The 16,461-nt window shown below is 34.5% G+C and overlaps 1 protein-coding gene across 1 annotated transcript in view; it reads right to left on the reverse strand.

The window, feature by feature from the left end:
- The window catches only part of DMD (dystrophin), a 2,099,690-nt gene that overhangs the window by 1,377,640 nt on the left and 705,589 nt on the right, over positions 1-16,461 (reverse strand). Inside the window, exons 20-21 of the mRNA XM_032618871.1 lie at positions 11,317-11,558; positions 5,615-5,795 (exon numbers count right to left, since the gene is read on the reverse strand). Of these exons, the coding sequence (XP_032474762.1) occupies positions 5,615-5,795; positions 11,317-11,558 (423 nt within the window). The remainder of the gene's footprint in view (positions 1-5,614; positions 5,796-11,316; positions 11,559-16,461) is intronic.

A 16,461-nucleotide genomic window follows, 5' to 3' on the forward strand; every position in this document is an offset into this window, starting at 1 on the left:
ATCCAGATGATGAATATATGTCAGGAGAGAAAGGTAAGTATAGAAAGAGTTGATGAAGATATTAGGGTTACTTTTTATTAGAAAAAGATCAACAGGTTTTTCATGAACATCTATCAGAATTGCTTCTCCATTCTGTTTGTACAGAAGGAGGCTGTGTAGCATGACAATTAGCAAGTCTGATTATGCAGTTCAGTAAACCTGTCTTTTGGAATTGGCTCTCGACTCACTAGCTTTGGCAAATTACTTAACATTTTAGCATCTTAGACCTCATTTATAAAAATGGGGATGTAGATACTTTGGGGAGAATTAATTGAAGTCATTTATTATTCCTTCATTCAGCCAATAATTATTCAGTGCTCTGAGCACCAGGGAAGCAAGAAGTAAAAATTAAAATAGCAAAGCCTTGGCTTTCATGATGCTTAAAATCTAATTGGTGAGTCAGAAAATTAACAAACAAATCAAGAGACTATAATGACTAATAGAAATAAATGGCAGTGAAGAAAAATTAAGTTATGGCAGTGGGGGGGGGAGATCCTTCCAGATAATGCAATAAAAAAAATTTAAGATTGAGAATTAGATATAAAAATGTTGGAGCAACGAGGATTTACACAAGGGATGGTGGGCAATCAATAGATTAGCAAAGGAAGATACTACCATCTCCAAGCTTAGAGGGACAAAGGGAAGAGGTGTGAGATGGTGTTACAAGAAACCAATAATTGGAACCACCCAGCAGGAGCTGAATTCACAGGGGGATTCCCTTTGGGGATGCAGGGTCCCTGAGGTATGCTGTTTCCAGAGAGGGCTAGAAAGTTGGAGGATTCATTCTCAGCCACTGATGGAGAGGGACCCTGTAACACTGAGAGGGGAAGAGAATATTCTATCTTCTCTCCTCTTCTCACCTTCAGTATCCTCCAAGTGCCTCCCACTGGCTGAATCAAGCAGGTAGACAGTTTAAAAAAGGATCCTAGGAAGTGTAGTTTTCATAGGAAGAGCAGGGAATGGCACTGAGAAGAGACAAACAGAAGATCTGCCTGGAGATGATGGTGAGAGTGCATATAGAGGGGAGGGAACGGAATTTGAGAGGGGCAACAAAGTACATCAGTGGTTTTACCAATATTCCATTTCTTAAGTTTAGTAGCTCAGTATGCAGATTTCTATTTTTTTCATTATTTAAAAAAATGTCTATATGTTACAGAAACTCTTTGAATATAATAAAAGTATTAAATAAAATAAAAAGGATAGAAAGGGACCAGACAGTGAATAAAAAAGCCCTCTCCTTGGAAGTATCACTTGACAAGAGACTTAAAAGCACTGAAGGAGGGAGCCATATGAATACAGAGAAGAAAGGTTTTCCAGGTGGGTTATAACAAGTTTAACAGTCCAAAGACATGAGTATTTCTAGTAAGGTAGGAGCACAGCAAGGAGGCAAGTGTAGCAAGAACAAAATGAGCAAGGTGAAGTGTGGTGCGACATTAGGGCAGGGGAAACTATGACCATGAAGGCCTTTGTAGATCTTAACAAGATGCTACATTTTATTCTAAATTTGTCTCTATATTTGCTGATTACTGCATCCATTGTTGGGTACATATTTGCTATTATTATTAGCTAGAAGGGAGATGCAATACAACAGGCAAGTGAAGGAGACATACTCAAGACTAAGTAGAAATGTTAAGAGTTTAATACAAAGTTTTATCTATGTTAATAACCATGTATTTGGAAGAGTGTTTAGACTGTGCTGAGGATAATCTTGGCATTTGTAGCATCCTGGGGAAAGACTGTATTTGTAGTTGTAATTGTACCTACATTAAATGAGAGGAAACAAAGATTTTCTGACTTGTCAGCTTATCACCAAAGTGATAAGGTAGCATGAGCACTGTACAAGTATAAAACAGTTACTTAACTCATAAGTATATGTTATAATATTATAGATGGCCCAAAACTCAGTCAGCATCCACCTATGGAATAGATTAAAGGAGAGAGGGAGGAAAGGAGATAGACAGATAGACAGACTGACAGAAATAAAATGCCATACATTCAAAGAATCCATTGTTTTTCAGCACAGGCCAGCATAAAACAAAAATCTCTCAACTCCAGAAAGAAGATGACCACTGAAACATTCTATATTATTAAATAATAAATTTGATTGATCTTTCTTCTATTAACCAATACAATTCTAGCTAGATCTTAAGAAATAATCACAACTTGATACATTATTTTTCTTTGTGTTAAACAAAATGTCAACAAAGTACGCATTAATTTGCATTATTCAATGAATAACTTACATTATGTAAAGTCTCAGGTTCTCTTCAAAACCCTGATAAAGTATTGAAGAATCCAGACCACCACTGCACGTGGGCACTATTTACCATATTGTATAGATGGAACATCTTATTCTGTATTCTGATTCGGGATGTTTGGGCACATTTTTTTCCTTGAAATCTGGATCCTAAGTAAACTCTCTGGGTGTTTCACAGGTGGATTGCTTTGGGGAGGAGCTAGAACTGAAACAGGACCTAGCAAGTCCATAGTTTCTGAACTAGCTATCTCACTCCCCATGTGTGGGTTCATCAATCAGGAAATACATCTGAAGAGCTGTGGGAATAGTTACCCAATGGGCTCTAATCTCATCCTCAAGTCCACTTCATTTCTAAGGGAGGCCCTGATTGTCTTCTCCCTTCTTTAGCTTCCTTTTGGTCTCTCAGTTTAATGAGAAGGGAAATATTTCAGTTTCTGAACTGTTGATCTTTTTCTGTATAACTGCTTCGGATCAGTATTCGGATGTAAGACGTAAAGTTCTCTCGTTGAGAGCTAAACCAAACTTCCACTCTATTCTGAGAAGACAGAACAACTTGTGAAAAGATCAAATGCCTTTGTTAGTATCTCACAGGTAAGTTATTTAGCTCAAGCAAAAACCCACACAAGGGAAGATCCTTCCTAGTCTCTCCACGTGTACTTTTGCTTCCTTTCAATCTATCCGCACTGCTCAGTTTCTGAAAATGTAAAACTGATTTATGTTATATCACAGCATAAAACCCATCAGTATTGTTTCATTTTTCTCATGTTAGTGTCTAGAACCCTCACCGTGGCTCATAAAAGGCCCTTCTAGACTGTTTCCCTCTCTAGGCTCACCTTGCATCACTCTCTCCTCTCTGTGCTCCAGGGACACAGGACTTCTCAGATTCTTAGCTAGCCAGCACCTACTACCCTTAATCTCACTAATTCCTGTTCATCTTTCAGCTTCTGTGTCCTCTCTGAGGACTAAGAAAGATAATTTATAAGATTGTTGTTTGTAGACTAAAAATTACTATGAATATAGAATACATTTAACTTTTAATATTATTTTCTCATATCATCTTTGCCAAATACCAACCACCAATTCGTCACACCAGTTTTCACCATTTAAAGTACACTTAAGATGTCAAAATTTTGTTTCACTGTGAGAACACTAGTAAAGAAGAAAAGGAAAGAGGGAATGAAAGTCAAGATGGATTCCCAAGATGGTAGCTCTTACTTGCTGAATACTTAATATGTTCAAAGCACCATGCAGTAATACAAGAAATGAGATTTACTCCCTGGTGTAAGTTTGGGGGAAAACATACATATGGAAAATTCCTTGAAAATAATTATTAATTAACAAACTGAACTGCAATATGACTTGATGTGGTGAACTTTTATTCACCATTTTTATATATGTACATAATACATATACATAAATTATACATAAATACATATCACATAAAATTATATATAATTTATACATATAATACACAATATATGCAATGTATAAATTATATATACACAATTTATATATAATATTTAATACACATAATGCATATAAATTATATAAACTGAATAATTTATAATTCATATATATAATCCATATTTAATTAATGATTATTAATGAATCAAAATAAGTTTTCCAAAAGAGTGAATCAAAGTGCTAGAGATGTTTGGTTAATATAGTGGAAAGGAGTACATTTATTTAGACATAAATGAAATGAAAATATTTGGCACTTTTATAAACAATCATCATATATATGCAAGATAAAGAGAAGACATGCTAATATAGATGGGTATACTGATAGCTATATGAACAGAGGTTATATATTAATATATATTTATATTATGGTGTCATAATCAAATCTGTTATCACACATCAACATTCTGAACACCTTTAAAAGAAACAGAAAAAAATGTTAAACCTTAATATAATGAATAAGTCTATGTAAATTAAAAAATTTTCAGTGAATAAGCTCCTCTGACAACCAGTTACAGTATAACCATTAACATGTACTTGACTTTAAGGGAGGTTTATGGATTTTATGATAAGAAAAATGCATTATTCTTAAATAGGTCAACGTTTGAAAATTTAGGACATTTACAATCTTTTCCCCAATTGATTTTACAGAGGCCCAGCAACAAGTACACTGAAATCCACTAGAGGGAGATGGCGTTACTGTAAAGTTGTATTACCTGATTCCCTATCAGGAAAATAAACCCCTCAGTAAAAATGACTTTGAAGTAAAAGAAAGGAAAAAAAATGCATTTATCTTTCATTACATGACCTCACCAGGAAATAAAAAGGAAAAAAAATAGGAAAGTGAGGAAAGCCCGTGTATTACCCTATGCTGATTCTAGCAATGTTATTATGTGGTAAATTTTTTGCACATTTGCAAAGGAAAGCAGTTAAAAATGTGTGTTCCAACAAATTAAAGTTTCAGTAGAAAACAAATATATGTTCTTGTGATTCTCATGACAACTTTGAGGATGATTTTTTAAAAAAATATTTTTATCTTAATGCCTTAAAAATCTAGTTTTACTCTATAATCCTTTGTGTGTACATATATATATACATATGTATATATGTGTATGGTGAACCAAAGACCCATTCGCTAATGCTTAAAAATGTTCATAAACCTGTTTGTCAAAGGAATTTTTGTCTGATGAGTAGGGATATTTGGACTGTGTATTAATATCATAAGAGCAAACTGGTGAGAGACAAAATTGACATCCTGAAAAATTTGCTCGTCATATGGTAGGCATTTGCATAATTGCTCCACTCATATGTTGTATTTTACCAGTAAATGAGAAAAAGAAGATATTGTATAGTTATAGTGATCCAAGAGTAAAATGCAGCCCAAAGAATAATTTGTCCTTGGCTGAGTTTCAGTTGCCACATGTATGCTACAGCTCTAATAATCTTCATATAAATTGATAGAAGTATTAGCAAGATGCCTAGCTAGATATCCTTCCACATGAAGCAAACTGGATTTGATGAAAACCCACTAACAGGGCTTCCACTGCTCTTTTATTTCCTTCAATGTTACAAACATTTGACTGTAAAATTTGCAACCCGCCAAGGAGAAGTTACGCCTATACACAACATATACTTTATTTGTTCTTCATAGTCATGACATTATTATGGAGGGAGCAAGAAATGGAAATCTAACAGATTTGTTTTCCGAAAACAACATTCCATTAGTTGTCACTACAGGTTGTAGAGAGTATGGTTTCTTTGATGGAAATCATTGTTTCATGTTAGTACTTTCTCTTTTCATGACAAATAACTAATTTGGAAAACATCAAGTTAGTCATTTTAAGTATTTTTACTTACTTGTCTGTAGCTCTTTCTCTCTGGCCTGCATATCAGCAAAGACTTGGTTAAAATGATTTGTAAAGGCCACAAAGTCCGCATCCAGGAACATTGGCCCTTGTCCTTTCTCTTTCAGGGCTATGCTTTGAATTTTTAATCGCTCAATTTGAGGCTGAAGAACTGACAGCCGGTTGACTTCATCCTGTACCATAATTTAGAGTATTAAAATAAATAATGTTTTTACTTTGCATACATTACATTTTTGCAAAGAAAAGTATTAAAAGGCAGTGATGCAAACTTAGCTTAATGCCCTTATCAAAATATTGGTAAGAAACATCCATGATGGTTGAAGCAAGCTTCCAGCACAGGTGATCAATTTAAGAATACCTTGACTCTTCATTCAATAGATATCATCATATACAATGATTTTTAAATTTCAAAATGATATCATTTAGAACATTAATGGGCATAAATATATACAGCTGAAAAGTACTATGAATGACCTTATATCTTTTTCATAAATCAAACATGGATGTTTCTACTCCGCTCATGTCAAAATTGTGCACCTTTACTTCAAATTCTAAGCTATTCAATGAACAATTTTCTTTAAATTCATTTGTGTAGAATATAAATTGTATATATAGCTACATATGTCTGCATATATACATACTACATTAAATTACAAATGTTTATATATTTTTATATAGATTACATATATATGTAATCTATGTAATATTTATGTATATACACTCACATATTTGTGTCTATAATTATCTAAGTTTTGTACAGTCTTATCACTTCTCCTGCCTGAATAGGCAATTACCATCATTTTAATTAGGGAGACTGTTTGCTCTGCTTTACTCTTGTTGTCCTGGCATAATTGTTAACAGCACCCCCTTTCACTCTCAAGACTACTCTGATTTAGTTGATAAAAATCACAAGGACACTCTGCCGTGCTGTCCAATGTAGTAGTCTCTCACCACATGTAGCTACTGAGTACCTAAAAAGTGCTTAGTCCAAATTTAGATGTGCTGTCATTGGAAAACATACACTGAATTTTGAAGACTCAGTATGAAAATACAAACTCATAGTTTAAAATAATGATTAAATCTTGAAATGATATTTTTGATATATCAGGTTAAATAAAATGCAGTATTGAAATTCGTTTATTTACCTCTTTTTCCTATTTAAATGTCATTTCTAGAACATTTAAAATTACACATGACTTGAATTTGTGGCCTGCATTCAATTTCTTTGGAACGGTGCTGTTCTTGGTGTAAATGTTTTCATACTCTTTTGTTTCCAGTGAAGTTGCAATTCATATGTTTCTAATAAATACATAATTTGAACTCAAACAGAAATTTCAAAATGCTCTTTTTTAAAGTATTAGTACCATGGTTGTTCACTTAAAAGTCATAACTATGCTACCTCTAGAAAAAAGTACTTCAGGATCATTTATTGTTCAAAATGTAAAAAGCAGGAGAATTAAAATGTAAAAATTGGATCACAAGACAATTAGAAGGAAAGGAAAATTGATAGAATTATAATAATTATGAACTAAATAAAAATCTGAGCTTCCTGGAAATTAATGTAAAAAGTAAAAAAAAAAACTTATTTTTGGATCAATGCATACTCTTTTAGAGAGAGTAACTTTTGTCTTGGGACTGAATGAGATAAATTTATCACATGGATCCTTTCATAGTAGCAATACTACCTAACGGACAATCTATTTTTAGAAGATATAAAGATAACTTTCAGAGGAATTTTGGTATGTGATTATAACAGTATGAGTTGATTCAGGTAGGTTAATCTCTAACAATCAAATTCTTTTGGTAGGTGAAAATTAAAGACATTTAGATAAATAAGGAAGTGACCCCCATCTCTCCCATTCAAATATAAAGCCTCTCTATCAAGTGCTAAAAGGTAGGAGCATATTCATAGAAGAAGAGTAAGACAAGAGATAAAGGGTAACACTCTGTGGTTTGGATTATAGAATTACAGACATGCACTTTGTACACTAGACTTGCAAATGGTACCAATGACATCTGCCATGAAACATTTAAGAACCCGATTTACATCTGGCCAGATGTAGGGCCGTCATTCTTCCTTCTTAGGGGGCTATATAATGAGTCTACAGTATAGTAAAGTATGTTCTGCAAAACAAAGGGGACTTTGAAACTAATAAAACATTTGGGCAAATGTTCAGCAGGGACCTTAAAGTTCTAAGAGTAAATCATAGGAAATATCATTTTGACCTCAAATATTTAACATTTAAAAGATGTTAACAATTACTCGTTATTTCCATAAAAGGGCCTTAGTGTGGTTGGTCCTCTAGAGTAAGGCATGTTCTCTCAGTCTGTTTATCCTTCAAAATTGTATGTTTATCTACTAGAAAAACTTGTATTTTTTTTCTCAGGAAAGGGTCCATGGATTTCTTCCAATTCTTAAAGGGCTCCCTAATCCTCAACATATTAAAAACCAGTTCTGGCAAACATTAGATTTTGAGCTAAATCTGCACCCTAATTTTAGAAACATCTCCAAATAACAGAATGTGCTGACAAACAGGATGGAGTAATTTATCTACCTATTACTAATCACAACCAAGTAATCACAATTTCAACTGTTGTGTGAATGACATGGGGCTTATCCTGCTAAGTATTTTGCCTAAGGTGATTCATCAAACTAACAGAAACCAATGGGGCAGAAAGAAACAGTAAGGAGTGATGAAGAGGTATAGACTTCCATCATCAGAATTTGGAACTTTGTGGCTGAATGCAGAAAAAAGAAATGATTTCACTTAGGATGACTTCTCTAACCTCGAGAGAATATTTAAGATATGTAACCTCCAGTGATCTCCATTCGCTCCTCAGATAAAGACCAAGGTCCTAGCATGCCCTTAGAGTCCTTGCTTTGTCTCCTATATGCTTGTCTTTTTGCCTCCATCTTTCATCTTACGCCCCCACCCTTCTATGCCCAGCATTCACATTGGCCTTATTTCAGTTATTTGGTCATTATTGCTCCCTCCCACCATGTTCCTTCTGCCTAAAGCCTCCTTCCCTGCTGTTCTCTTACTTTCAACTCAAATGTACCTGCCTCAAGGAAGCTGCCCTTGGTGGCTCTGTCAAGGTCATGTTTTCCCTGTTAGACACTCTCCCAGAACTCTGTACCTCTGTTTAAAGCATTTGTCCCAGTGGTAATTTAACATCTGTTTATTTAATCATTTACTTAATCTCTCTCTCTCACCTACTCTAGGTAAATGCTATGAGGGCAGGGTCAATGAATGCTCACTCTAATATTCCCTAAACTTAAGTGTCTGCCGACCCAGTGGGTCCTAAAGGTAGAAGCATCACCCTAGCAGGACTGGAAGGCAGGGCATCAAGCCAAAGAAGATTATTCTCAAACCTTAAATCCAGTGGAATTTGCCTTGCTAAATTTTGTACTTGATTAGGATCCCTTCTTTCTTCCCTATTTTTTCTCCTTTTGGAATGTGAATGCCTATCCTATGCCTGTCCCACCATCATATATTGGAAGCACATAAGTCATCTGGTTTCACTGGTTTATAGCAGGAAAGAAGTTCTATTTCAGAATGAATGATATCTTGAGTCTCATCCCTATCTGATTTAAATTATGAAGAGACTTTGGACTTTAGGCTTTGGGTTGATGCTAGAATGAGTTATGACTTTGGGACTTTGGGGGCTCGTGGCATGTAACAAGGACATAAATGGGGGGCAGGGTGAGAATCTGTGTACCAAATCATGTCCCCCAAAATTTATGTGTTGGAGTTCTAACCCACAATGTGACTATATTTGGTGATAGGGCTTTTAGATAGTAATTAAGGTTAAATCAATTCTTAAGTGTAGGGTCTTTATCTGATAGGACTGGTGGCCTTACAAGAAAAAGAGAAAGATTTTTTTTCCCCTCCATGCACATTTGCCAAGGAAAGGCCAGGTGAGGATGTGGTGAGAAGGCAGCTGTCTGCAAGACAGAAAGAGAGTTCTCACCAGAAGTTGAAACCTGCCAGACCTTCATCTTGGACTTTCAGCCTCCAGAACTGTGAGAAAATAAATTTCTTTTGTTTAAGCCACCCGGTCTATGGTATTTGTTATGGCAGCCCAAACCAGCTAATACACTTAGTATCATTCTTGGCCACATTAGAGACACTGAATATGTATTTTATGGATGAATGCATTTTGTAGATGTTATCAATATCTATATCTGAATCTCAAGAAACAGGTTATGGTACTATCAACAGATTTTTTTATCACAAGAAATAATACAGATGGAGTATTCCTCTAATTCACAGGGAAAAAAGTCATGGATTCTATTCTTTAATAGCAAAATGTATCTAGAATTACAGGGAACAGAAATTACCTATACTTGCATATTTGCCTAATAAACTAATTGCCTTGCTGTACGATATTCTTTATCCAAAAATATATTTCCTGAGTTTATTTACTTCCTAGTAAAGCTGTAGGTCCAATATTTGAAGAAGAATCATCAAATCCTTCGACTGATTTTCCCTTCAAAATAGCTTTGAATTTCCCCTCACTTTCTGGATTCAATACCACCTCCAAACCAACCCTGTTGCCTCTCCATCTCCAGTCTTCCATTATTTAAACCACTGTTTTCAAAGTATGCAGATTAACCCTCATTCATTGCTTTTTAAATTAAGCCCAGTCATCTCAGTTTACCATTAAGGTTCATCCTGGAAACCTTTTCATCTATCCTCTAATCAATTTCCCACTTCCCATGAAAAGGGTAACTATGCATAGTAACAGTTTGTAGTAACTATGCAAAAAGTTCAAGTTGTTTATATTGATATATCTTGTTTATTTACATGTGCAGAATACTCATTTAGTGTCTTTCTCAGGCCCTTTTGTGTGTGCTGTGTCTTGTCTGCCCCTCCAGATATACTGCCCACCCTTCTCCTGTGACCCAGGAGAATGACATTTATAGATTAAAGCTCCTTGTCGCCTGCCTTCTGATTAAGTTTAGTTGATGGGGGCCCCTGTTCAGATTCTGGAGGCAGGGAGGAGAGCAAAGTAGGGTGTTTATTTTTCTGGCCCCACTCCTGTGTTGGTACTTGGACTGGCTCTTAAAGCTGCCTTTACAATGAGCATCTGACTCTCCTTCTGGGTTTCTGTAACTTCTCGCTCCCTGATCCTTCTTAAGTATAGTAACAGCATTGATGCTGGGTTACTGTACTATCCCTTGAGGTTCCTCTATACTCCAAGTACATATAAAAACTATTTTTGTAAAGGAACCTTCCTCGAAGTATCCTAATTTAATGGACTGTCAGTTTTAAAGATTTTCCTCATATATCCAATTATACTGTACATCAGCTGCTTCTGTTTGTGTGGATTCCACATTTTGAACATATGACTGTGTTTTGCTCTGAAATTCACCTGAGCTGCCATAAGAATTGGACAGTTCCAAATTACTGTCCATTTTCCATAGGACACGTGTGCTTCCTATACTCCAACACTGCCTCACCATTTTGAAAACTGACAAAATCAATTAACTATGTGTAACTAAGTTTTTGGGGATTCAGGCATCCATATGTTACCTATTTAAACTCATTTTCTTCGCTTATATCTTGATCTTTACTGTGTTTAATTAAACCCTTAAGAGGGAAATTTTATCATTAAATAATTTGCTATTCTTCTGGAAATTTCCAAGAAATTTCTATTGATCATGCTCCAAATAGGAGGAAACAGTCTTACCTTACAACTTTTCAACTGGCTTTTAACTGCTGTTGGCTCTGATGTGGTAGTGGGTTGGGTTTTCAACCAGTTTTCTGCAGTAGTTGTCATCTGCTCCAATTGTTGTAGCTGATTATAGAAAGTGATGATGTTGTTCTGATACTCCAGCCAGTTAAGTCTCTCACTTAGCAACTGGGAGAACTCTATCCACCGGCTGTTCAGTTGTTCTGAGGCTTGTTTGATACTGTCAGCATTAACACCCTCTAGAAAGACATATTTTATAAATATATCCACTGAAGCCACAGAATGAAAGACATTATCTGAAAACCAACAGTGACTCAAGTTCCAAACTATCATCTTCTGAATGATTTCAAACAAATCATTTATTTACTGATAAAGAAGTTAAAATACCACAATTTCTGATTATTGACTGTAAATTACTAGAATTGCATCTTATCAAAGAATATGAATATAGCAAAGTACTAAATAAGGATACATAAGATGTAGAAGAGTAGAAAATATTTAAATTTAAAAAAAATGGTCAAAGCTCTGATGGTGGGGATGGAAGATTACAGACAAATAACTTTTTGGATACTTCCAAATAAATGTTAAGTATCATGTATATTATTAAACTGTACTTCTAAAAAGTAACATACATTTTTATTTTTTAAAACGCCTTTGAATTAGTTGAAATGTTATTATTTGGATTTTTAAAAAAAGGAAAAAAGTGAGTATGTATAAAAAAATCAGTAATTCTCTGTTCATGCTACAGAAAGCCAGAAATAAGCGGATTTCCCATGAGTCCAAAGAAAGGAAACAAGCATTAGGAAAAATAATCTTTCTAATTAGAAAAAAGGTTTTCAAATTATTTACATGTCATTTACAAATGTGGAAGTTGATCTGAAAGTTTTAAAATCATCGATAGAAATATTAAAGCAGAAAAAGTCTATCAAGGGCAAAATGGAAACATAAGCATATCATTATCAACTTCAGCCTTCTGGAAAATCTAGTACGTTTTAGGGAATATGCTATGTCTTTTAACATATACCATCTTATTTAAATTTTGTCAAAATGTGATATATGACTGATGCCAATCCAATGCAAGTACAGCAATATCACATTATTAACTCTCTAAAGTTCATAATATGTAATGTTCTTACACACACAGTTTACATAGTAAGTTCTTTAATAAATTACACTATATAAATATATTAAATATGATATGCATGTTAAAACGTAGCTATGATAGCACTAACTTTCTAATATTTCTGAAACAATGAATATTCAAATGTTTCCTATCCCTACATATACTTGCAGATCTCAAAAGGGATCATAAGCTCACTGTAAGATTCTTCCTCTAAGTTAAAGTATTTTAGGGGTAAAATGATTTAGTGAAGACCAAGTTGTCTAGGAGAATCTTCTTTTATGAATGTCCGTTTTACACAACTTTCTGGTAATGTGATTTAGTTACCTGACAAGTTATTACGTTATTAAAAAGTGAAGACCATCTCTAGCAAATGTAAGGCCTTGTGGTTCTGCTAACTTGTACATGCCTCCCACTTCACTCTTTTTAAAGAATAAAAAGACATGGATTTGAAGTCAACAATTTTATTCTCCTTTACGTTCCTCTGCTCAGATACCTAATTTTCATTTTGTTGTAATTCTGTCATGCTGCCAAACCACGTCTCTCAATCCATTTCAAACACAACTCTAACTTGGCTCATTTCAGAATTTGACACTAGCCAGGATGACATTGGAGAAAACAAACTTCGCAAATATCGTTGGCAACGATCTTTTTCCTCCTTCTTTGCCTGATATATTTTTGAAAAAAATTAATTTAAGGGCTTCCCTGGTGGCGCAGTGGTTGAGAGTCCGCCTGCCGATGCAGGGGACACGGGTTTGTGCCCCGGTCTGGGAGGATCCCACGTGCCGCGGAGCGGCTGGACCCGTGAGCCATGGCCGCTGAGCCTGCGCGTCCGGAGCCTGTGCTCCGCAACGGGAGAGGCCACAACAGTGAGAGGCCCCGCGTACCGAAAAAAAAAAAAGTTAATTGAAAAACTGAAGAGTAAAAAGTTAATATATGTATATTTCTATATATACAGCTATAAAAGACAGCCCATGGTTTGCAGGAGCTAAATATTCCTCTAATACCCTCCCTAACAGCTAAGGAAGTGACTGGTTTTATTGAGACATCTGGATGTGTTGTGGGATATTCTGTTTGGGATAATTTGGTTTTGAGCAGTGACCAAGAATTATACTAAAATATGTTCTGAGGGATGCCACTAAGAAACTATAGTTGTAAAATGATCATGTTTGTCACAAAGTATAAGGGAAGAATCCAAATCTCCGGTCATATAGGCACTCAGTTTGAGAAAAAATACTACAATAAAATGCTGATATTATTGCTGGAAAATGAAAGGGAACAATTTAAAAGTACACAGGGTAGAAATTGTAAATTATGTTAGAAAATGATTCAAAAATGTGCCATGGATCTAAATGACCAGATGTTTAGGAGAAATATTTTCAGCATATATTAAATGTGAATAGGCACTTAGAAGAAGGAAGTCAGTCCTTAGTAGTCCAAGTCCATGACAGGCAAACAAGAGATGCTAAAGTAAATTACAAGTACTGATGGAACGATGCTGGATTGAATTTATTTAGCATTTGTCCAAATGATAAGGGAATACAGAGAAAATTGTCTCACCGTCCCTGAGGTCAACCATATGAAAACCCCTTAGCAATTGGAAAAATAAAATCATAAATTAATTTTAATAATAATGCATGTTAATTTAATCAGCAAAATACAAATCAAACTATAATGAAGTATCAATAAGTTCTATGGTACCTATTAAAATCCAGAGCTAGAATTTAATGACTCCTTATTCACTACCCAAAACTATCAGTTCAATATGTCGTGCCCCAAAAATGTCCAGATGCTAAACACTGAGGCAAAAGGAATTAATATAAATGAGAAAAGTGAATTTAGTACAAATCCACTATGAAATCTACATACTCTCCACTTAAAAGCATACTGATTTTTATAACCGAATAAAGGGAATTAAAATATAATAATAGGTAAAAGAAGGATCTCCTTATTAGGATAAATGGTAAAAGCAGGCAAAAGGGTATAAAAGTTCACAGCAAAAGCTCCGGTATTTAGGCAGACCTGAGTTCAAATTTGGTCCCTGGCCCCCACCACTGCTTTACTAAATGAGTGAACTGGGTTCAGTTAGGTAATCACACTGGGCCTCATTTTCCTTATCCATAGATTGAGAATTGACATGTACACATAGCTATATTTAAAATAGATAACCAACAAGGACCTACTGTATAGCACAGGGAACTCTGCTCAATATTCTGTAATACCCTAAATGGGAAAGGAATTTGAAAAAGAGTAGATACATGTGTATGTATAACTGAATCACTCGGCTGTACACCTGAAACTAACACAACATTGTTAATCAATTATACTCCAATATGAAATACAAAGTTAAAAAAATACAACTGACCTCATTGGACACCTATCAGTGTTCTTAGTTAACATATATGAATTGTTACACCAAGCATGACATATACTAGACAACCAATAAATATTAGTCAATGTTAATATAAAGAAATGAAAAAGAACATGTAGGAAACAAGGAAAAGAAACCAGATCTTTCAAATGGTAAATTAGGGAGGGGGGAGTCTTTTTAATTACTGAAAAGGGTCATTTATGAAAAATAATAAATATTTTTTAAAGATAGTAATTTTATATAATATGGCACTAATATGGGATATAGAAAGTATATTTATATACTTTTAAGAGAAATTATATCAATCAGTGATGAATCCATAAGTTTATTAGGGAATCTTGGAATAATTGGTCATAAATCTGTAATCATTTGAAATTAAAGTTACACAGGATAGCCATGCTAAAAGTTAAAAACAGAAATTTCTAGATGTCACTGGTGAAGATATGATTTTGACTGCAGAAAATCAGACATTTTATTTATTAATGATTTGTATGGAAATACTGTATTATTTCATATATGAATATGCTTCCTGCTCAACTAGAGTATAACCTGTCTTTCTAAACTATAAACCCCCCTAAGAAAAATCTCTCCACTGGCAGTATCTGATAGAATTCTCAGCTTAGAGTAGGTATGAAATAAATACACTTTACTTGTGAACTCACCCAACACCAAATCGATATCTTACTTCATACGAATACAAACATTAGGGGAGCAATAGCCACAGACACGAAAAGCCAAACACAAGACGCATGCAGTCCCTCTTGCTTCAAGTTTGCTTTAAAATACTTGGGGGAGGGATCAACAGCACTGTCCCATGTCACATTACTTAACGTGTGTCTCTCAAACTAAAATTAGAAATGCCATTACTTCAACTTCATCAATTAACTGGCCATCTATTATCCAGTACTAATGAGATTAAGAGAAAGTCCCTTAAAACTTTTGCAGAATAAAGGTACTGTTTCCCCAGCAAATACTATGAATAATTTTATTATTATATATAATTGTTTTATGTGTATTTCATAGAACTATGCTTCTTAACTGAAAATTTTAAGTTTCATGACAGTTGGTAAGTATAAATATCTGCAAAGTTTTAAGTATCAATCATTTGAGCATCTGTTTTTCTAAGTTTTTGTTAGCTACTTAAGAATACAAACACTAACTCACCAGGCATTATGAACAATACTTATGGAAACCATTTTGTAGCAGCACATTAGAATCTCAGGGATAATGGATCATAATCCATTCACATCTCATATTCTAAACAACCCCTGAAATAGTCTATGAATAAATATATTGCACCCAGAGGAAATGGATCATTACTTGAAGTGCATCCATTAATTTTATTACTTGTGTACAGTGCATAACAGACTGTTAGAATAATTTTAATTGTGCACCACCTTCCATGGAAGTACTTCAAAACTGCCACTTAAAGTGAAGTATTCCTCATCGAGTATATTCAGCATTAGCCATAAGGTCAGGGTAGAATAATGCAAAAACCTGTGTTTTCAGAGCTCTTGAATTAGAAGAATATTTGGAATGAAAACTTAAAATAAAGTTGCTAATAAACAGTCCCTATTTTTGTTGCATATTAAATGAGGGTCATTGCAAATACATTTGGCATTCAATATAACAGCCTAAAATGTGACAGAAA

This window comes from Phocoena sinus, chromosome X (genome assembly GCF_008692025.1).
Source record: "Phocoena sinus isolate mPhoSin1 chromosome X, mPhoSin1.pri, whole genome shotgun sequence".
In the NCBI taxonomy this organism is placed as follows: domain Eukaryota; kingdom Metazoa; phylum Chordata; class Mammalia; order Artiodactyla; family Phocoenidae; genus Phocoena; species Phocoena sinus.